Source organism: Mytilus edulis, chromosome 6 (genome assembly GCF_963676685.1).
Source record: "Mytilus edulis chromosome 6, xbMytEdul2.2, whole genome shotgun sequence".
Taxonomy (NCBI): domain Eukaryota; kingdom Metazoa; phylum Mollusca; class Bivalvia; order Mytilida; family Mytilidae; genus Mytilus; species Mytilus edulis.
Window position 1 is genome coordinate 47872842 of NC_092349.1, and position 8028 is coordinate 47880869.

At 30.9% G+C, this 8028-nt stretch overlaps 1 protein-coding gene across 1 annotated transcript; it reads left to right on the forward strand.

Annotated features, from left to right (window-relative positions):
- The first annotated feature begins 4855 nt into the window (after positions 1–4855).
- On the forward strand, positions 4856–7238 carry LOC139526434 (uncharacterized). The gene is made up of 3 exons (XM_071321582.1): positions 4856–5345; positions 5444–5628; positions 7095–7238. The coding sequence occupies exons 1-3, from the start codon at positions 4856–4858 to the stop codon at positions 7236–7238; spliced, it is 819 nt and encodes a 272-aa protein (XP_071177683.1).
- Positions 7239–8028: the final 790 nt, after the last annotated feature.

The following is an 8028-nucleotide window of genomic DNA, read 5'->3' on the forward strand; positions in this document are numbered from 1 at the left end:
TCTAGTCATGTGACAAATGTCACAACAAATACACGTGTTCTTTATAACATTGATAAATACATTGTTTACAAATTTTTGAATTTTTTGAAACACTAAGGCTTTTCTACCTCAGGCATTGATTACCTTAGCTGTATTTAGCAAAACTTTTAGGAATTTTAGTTCTCAATGCTCTTCAACTTCGTACTTTATTTGGCCTTTTTAACTTTTTTGGATTCGACCGTCACTGATGAGTCTTTTGTAGACAAAACGCGCGTATGGCGTATATACAAAATTTGGTTCTGGTATCTATGATGAGTTTATTTGTTATTTTTACAGGCAATAAGCTGATAGATTTGCTACAGGCGAAAAACAACCCTGGCTTGTTCTGTACTTATTCTTGTTGATGGCATTTTTCTTAGTGGTATTGTTGGCGCAGTCATGAAAAAAACCCAGCTTTGCATCAATAAACAATGTTCTCCAAGTCTAACGACATTAATATAATGTGTATTAGAGTGTTATATGTGAAATATTCCATTTGTGAGATTTACCTTGTTTTAGATCAAATAAATGTTAATAATTTCTGCTTGATATTTTCCATCTGATTTATTTTTCAAGTTCAAGCTTCGTTTATTTTTTTTCTAATTGCAGGTATCTTATAACTATCATATATATATAACTTGACAAATATTGCAGTCCAGTTAATTCAAAGTGTAAATGTCCAGCAGGAAAGGGTCACAATGCAACATGTAAGCATGTTGATGCATAATATGTTTTACATGTTTCACTACTTACGTCGACTAGTTCATTTTCTCCTTTTTCAAAATCTTATTAACTTTTTTGTTTTTTAATGTATCTTACCAAACACAAATCACTTCAAGGATTAACCCAACAAAAAAAATATGGCAACCCCCTTTAAAATTGACATAATATTTAAAAGTTATCAATCATTATTCGAGAACGAAACTTTCTATATGTAGAAATGAAACTATACTTTATAATAAAAAGAAAATATTGTATTTCAAATTTTAACGGAAAAAAAAGTTTAAAAATGCAAACTTTTATAAAGAAACAAATTCTGTCCAGGACTGATTTATAAACACAAAAAAGAAAACAAGAAAAAATGCCAGATAACGTTTAAAAAAATCATGTAAAATATATAATAATGGAGTGTTTATTTGACAAGTATATTGTAATATAATTCTAATAAATATATCATTGAAAAACAACTCAGATCGATCTCACGATCGGTGATGGAATACATGTACATGTATTTATTTATTTTCTTTGTTTACATCTTCTGACATCAGACTCGGACTACTCTTAAACTGAATTTTAATGTGCGTATTGTTATGCGTTTACTTTTCTGCATTGGCTGGAGGCATAGGGGAGGGTTGAGATCTCATAAGTCTTGGTTATTGTATAGAAAGGTATATACTATGTAAATTAGAGCGAGGGGCTTTGCCCCAAGCTCTTATTTTCATAGTATATACCTTTCTATACAATATCGAATTTAGCAAATATTTACAACTTGAGTAATCCTGTAATTAGTCTATTGATATGTTTTGGCTGACTGGATGTAGCTCATTTACGTAGTTTTGTAAATCTAATCACTATAATATCATTGTAAAAATGGGATTTCAAAAGGCCCTTGACTTTAGAATGTAAAGAAGGTAGCTGCTGGTGTAAGCATGTTTATTGATATGAACGAAGCGTTGTTTTACTATACATGTACTTATTTACATGGTAAGATGACAAAATGAATTGACCAAGAGCAGACAATTTTTAAATTGCAGTGAAAGCTTTACATTCTTGAAAACATTTTTTTAATTTCACATAAAACCTAAAACTATCTTAATACAAACAGTTCGATCCCCCTCCAACATCTTTGGTTGAAACACTTTTTAAAAATGGCTGGATCTGCCCCTGGTATGTACCCATAGGTAGTCTAGTGGATAGTTTATATGCATGAAATATTTGTCACTGGACATTAGGCAACCAATTATCGACCAATTTATGACTAAATATATCAAATTGCTTTATTAATAATTTCCCTTCAAAAGATTCATGGTTGACTCTTTTTGTGTACAAAGTAATTGCATGGAAGATAAAGGATTACAAATTTTAGATTGAGTTGTACTTTAATCAAGGTATAAAGCACCATTAGTATTACTCTTTATTTAAATGAAAGAAACTTTTTTAATTGTCAAAACAAAATTTAGATCAAAGATTGATTAGTAGGATTTTAAAAATCTTTTTGAAAACTAATTACAAACTATTTAGTTAAATTTGGAACACATCATTTATTTCAAAATAGCCAGTAGCAATTTTTGTTCTAATATCTTGATTACAATACAATGAAATCTTACCCTTGTGGTCATTCATGCATAGTTACTTAGTACATGGAAAAAGTATGTACTATGAAAATTAGAAGGCAAATTCAAGCAATTTGATTGGACGAGAAGTTGTAAGTATGTGCTTAACATGTTTAACCCCGCCGCATTTTTACGCCTGTCCCAAGTCAGGAGCCTCTGGCCTTTGTTAATCTTGTATTATTTTTAATTTTAGTTTCTTGTGTACAATTTGGAGTTTAGTATGGCGTTCATTATCACTGAACTAGTATATATTTGATTAGGGGCCAGCTGAAGGACGCCTCCGGGTTCGGGAATTTCTCGCTACATTGAAGACCTGTTAGTGACCTTCTGCTGTTGTGTTTTTTCTATGGTCGGGTTAGTGTCTCTTTGACACATTCCCCATTTCCCTTCTCAATTTCATTTTTGTGTATTTATTTAACGATTATTTTTATTTAATTTGTCAAAACATATTTATTTTGGTTTAAATGAAAATAAAGAACAGAGAATAAAAACACTGTTAAAGAGAAAATACATATTCGTGTTAAATTCGCCTCATTTTTTTAAATTCAAGTTTGACAACAACTTAATCCGTAATCCGCCTCCGGATGCGGGAATTTCTCGCTGCATTGAAGACCTGTTGGGGACCTTCTGCTGTTGTCTGCTCTATGGTCGGGTTGTTGTCTCTTTGACACATTCCCCATTTCCATTCTCAATTTCAATTTAACAGGTGTTTACACATGACTTTATGTCAACGAATATTAAGCTGAAATCTGGAGAATCACGTGCGAAATAAAATGTATGAATTCTATAATTGTCATCATGTTGAAATTATCTAATATCAACAAATATTCAAGTTTATGATGTTAAATATTTTAGAACACTTTCAATAAACTAAATCTTCGTATTCAATCAAATTCAATGATTGGCAATAAATAACCAGCCCCTAAGGTCCGTGCGTCGATTTACCTACGTAATTCATTTTGTTGGAAATCTTTAATATGTCCCTCTTAAACATATTATTTCCTTTTTTGCAAGATTTACTATGGAAAAAGGAAATGAGACATACTAAGCATGTTAAAAGTTTCACAACTTCTTAAATAGTCTTGTTAATGATGACACTGGTTTGATATACTTATTCCGAAAAACGGTACATAATCAATACGTCTGCTATGCTTCCTTAACAGTTATTGTTAGATAAACAAATAATTAACTTACAGTTTTTATCAAGTCTATGAAATTTCCAAATTAAAAAAAACATACTGTTTGATAAAAATAATAAAGACAGAAATTTTGCATTATTTTTTGGTCTGTGCTCGTTGGTTGGTGTATCGTTAAGCGTAATCAGCTGTATTCATATTTTGAAAACATTCATTGTTGAATATGTTTTACTTAACAAGTGTTTTTTTAAATAAAAATAAGTATTAAAATGTAAGAATATAAGAATATCTTAGGGTTGTGGCTGGTTATCTATTTCTTGCATTAGGAGACATTTCTCTATCATACTAAACGGTTGTGATACGAACAAGTGTTACGCAAATATACGTTAATTTGAATGGCTCATCCAGCTTCATGAAAAGATATTAATACATTTTCATTGGCTTAACGAAAGGTTATTAATCACTTTCAAAAGTTTAGATGATTTACATTTAGTCAATGTCAACAGACATATATAATTTCATAGAACACACACACAATGATGGATTACAGGGCCACGTCGCATGTAACAAAAAACACAAAAAGGTATAAAGACAAAGCATGTTAGCAAAAACTAAAGACTGATATTTTTAAAGTTTGAATATATTTTTTTTTAATATACGTTCTATTTGATTTCTAATCAACTATATTTAACAGATTCCTTTTCTTGATATTTTTTTTCTTGATATTTTTTTAACTGGCTTTATTTTCATATACTGCAAATGATAAATTAAAACGAATATCACTAACAAATTATTTTCTGAAATTATTAGATCATTTAAAACTGCAAACTTCAGAATAAAGAAACTTTTATATTTTGTCAACAATATTCATTATACGGTTAATTTAACAAAGCAATACTTACAACTTGAAATAAATCAGACAACATAAAATTATCTATACAAATTTGTTTTAAGACAATATACTGATTGCAAAATATTTGACGCAGCTCTTCATTTAATGCATTTTAAAACAAAACTGATGAAAGGATATATAAAATTATATATATATATATATTATATACGATTTTAAATGTCTTTTTATATTTGTACATCCCTTTAGAACACAGAATTTTAATTTTATCTATTTTTTTTTATTTTTTTTTAGAAATAATGCCTTCTTTTCTTTTTTGTCTTACAATCCATCTAAGATATGAAAAGAGAATTACGTAATCAGGTCAGAATACGCGTTTATTATATAGTAAAGAAATATTCGCAATTGTTATCGTTATTGACACTAACAATAGTATTAACCATATTATTTCCTTTTTTGCAAGATGAAGCATCTGTGTTTATAGAGACATTCATATTTATTTAACAGGGCATTGCTCAATGATAGGTTCCAAAACCGGGAAGATTTTGGGTTACAAGTGGAGATCAAAGTCCTGTAGAATATGCCAGAAAGCTGAACATGAAGGTAAGATAGTAAGAAATCATACATGCAGAAAGAACTTTACTGGGAGTGCAAAGGCCATGGAACCAGACATGGTGGAAGAAATGGTCACCGACAGTATAGAAAAGGGGGCAAAAATCACAGCCATTTTTGGAGACGAAGATACCACCACTATTGCAAGACTTAGGGCTAAAGTTGATCCGAGAATAAAGAAACTCTCAGACAGCAACCACATTAAAAAACCTTTCAGTTCCAGTTTATATGATTTAAGAAAAAAACATTCCTGTCTCTCTCAAAAAGTTATTAACTACCTGATCAAATGCTTCAACTACCTCATAGCTAAAGGCAAAGGCAAACCAGAAGAAATTAAACAAAATTTAGATGCACTGTCAAAGCATCCCTTTGGAGACCATAGTGATTGCAATGTCAGTTGGTGTAGGTTTATTGATGAGTCTGGTCTGAAATATAGGTCATTGCCGTATGGTAAACCTTTACATGATAAATCTTTTCAAACTTCACTTTATTAGAGAAATACAGAAAAAATCCAGAAAATCTTGCTAATCTAGGAAGCACCCAGAGCAATGAGAGCTTTAACAAAAGTGTTGCCGCTAAAGCACCAAAGAATAGGTTTTATGGTGGTTCTGAAAGTTTAGGCTACCGTATTGCTGCTGCCGTAGCACAGAAAAACGAGGGTCACCAATACACGGTAGATGTAAGGAAGTGTGTTGCCTGTCGGTGATATCCCACTTGTACAAATAATTATTTTTTCATTCATGGGTTTAAAACTTTATGTTATTTACTTGTCAGAAATTCTCACAACAAGTTTTCAAGGGATAAATAACTACATGTAGTGATACTAGTATTCTATGAATTTTGTTATCTTTTGAGAGTAAAAAAATATTTACACGTACAAATGGGTTATCAGACTGCATGTTCAGTTTTATGATTCACAAGTTTTATGTTTTCATAAATTTGTTATATTATTATACTGTTACAAATTTTAGAGACCAAAGGAGTATGTTCAATAAGGTCCTAAAATGGCCCACTTTTTTAGCGTAAATTTCAAATTCGGATTTATTGACCAATATCACGATAAATTATAGCTAATACATTGACAAGATATGATATAAGCCATTTTGTTTAAAATTTTACGTTTCTGAGTTTCATTATGACGTCACAAGTTGTAATCATATTGATTTTTCACGAAAAAATCAATGAAAATGGGTAAATTTCCAAAGATTATTTGACAAGAAACATAGAGCGCATACTTCGACAACAAAGATCTTTTAAAATAATGTTTGTGAAGACATTTAACATGTCTTATTTGAATATTAAGCTTGTCGACACCTGCGCTCTATGTTTCCTGGTCCTTTATTTGGTTGAAATCCCGCTGATTTTGTCAAATTTCACCAAAATCCCTTATCTTGACCGTTTTGGAATGTAAAAATTGTTGTGTTAGAATTAAACTTTGACAAAAACAGCTCTGTTTAACTTTTTCACATGTCTTTAAGGCAACTTAAAACAATTATTGTCTTGTAACCATGAACTTTATAATTGGGGCCAAATATGGCACTTACCGAACTTACTCCTTTCATGGTGTACTTTATACACATATAATCCCTTTTTTTGGGAGAGTTTAATTTTGCATGAAATGTTGGATACCGTCTCACCTATTTTAGTTTTTTATTCATTACTAATAATCAAAAATAGGGCTGTTCTAAATTTTAACTTATAAAGGAGGATAAAGGCTCCACTCGAAAAAATTTGTTTTAGTAGGCTGTGTTTTCCTAACAATTATGTAAGAATTGTTATGTGAAATTAAAAAAATAATGTCATGGTCTTAATAAAAATGCCCCTTATATCCCCAACCTCCCTACCACTCACACACCCATGTGTTTAATCTTGAACAGTCCTATTGAATGACAGTACATATATATCCATAAATGATAATGCCAAATGATTAAAGTAAAGAAAACGATCAATTGCCATCTGTCTCTTTTATAATCAAAAGTCTCATTACATTTTTAGAGACATACAGTATATAAGTGTGCATGTATAGTAAATCAACCATGTTTCTAGTAATTTTGTCATCTTCTGGAATCAAATGTAAAACCTGCATTGTTTTTGAGAATCAAAATAACTTTTATACTTATTTCTTTAATATCATTTTCATTGCAGGTAAATGTATCAACAGGTCTATCTCCTGGGATATATACCCAGAAGTTAGCTACCCTCAGAGATCTTCAGGCTAGAAAGAGGAGAGCTGTTGCCACTACCAAAGCAGCAAAACTACGCAGAATTACTTTAAAATCAAACCGGTAATTAAGCCTTAATTTTCTTCAGCACACTATTGTGGTATTTAGCTCACCTGGCCGCTTGAGCCAAGTGTGTTTTTCTAATTACTATGTGTCCATTAACTTTTACAAAATCTTCTTCTTTGAAACTACTCGACCAAACTTAGCAACAATCATTATTGGATATTTTGTTTTAAATAAGTGTGTCGGTTGACCCCACCTACTAACAAACATGACCCCCATGGCTAAAAATAGAACATAGGATAAAAGTGCAAGTTTTGTCTTTTATTTTGAAAATCATTATGAATGGAAAAAATCTGACTAAGCAAAAGGGTTTAAAATGTTGCGCTCTACCAATTGTCCATAAACATCAAAATGCATGTTGATATGGACTTGCATTTCAGTCTTAACAAATTTTAAAAGGAATTAATAAAATTGTGACCCATCTTACAACTTATTTACTACTTATATAAAAAAGAAGGTGTGGTATGATTGCCAATGAGACAACTATCCACAAGAGACCAAAATGACAAAGACATTAACAACTATAGGTCAGCCTACGGCCTTCAACAATGAGCAAAGCCCATACTGCATAGTCAGCTAAAAATAGAACATAGGGGTCAAATGCAGGTTTTGGCTTATATCTCAAAAACTGAAGCTTTCAGAGCAAATGTGAGAAAATTCTTCAATTGGTCAAGATCTATCAGCCATGAAATTTCAGATGAATCGAACAACTCATTGTTCGGTTACTGCCACTCAATTGGTAGTTTTAACGAAATTTTGCAGTTTTTTGTTATTATTTTGATTATTATAAATAG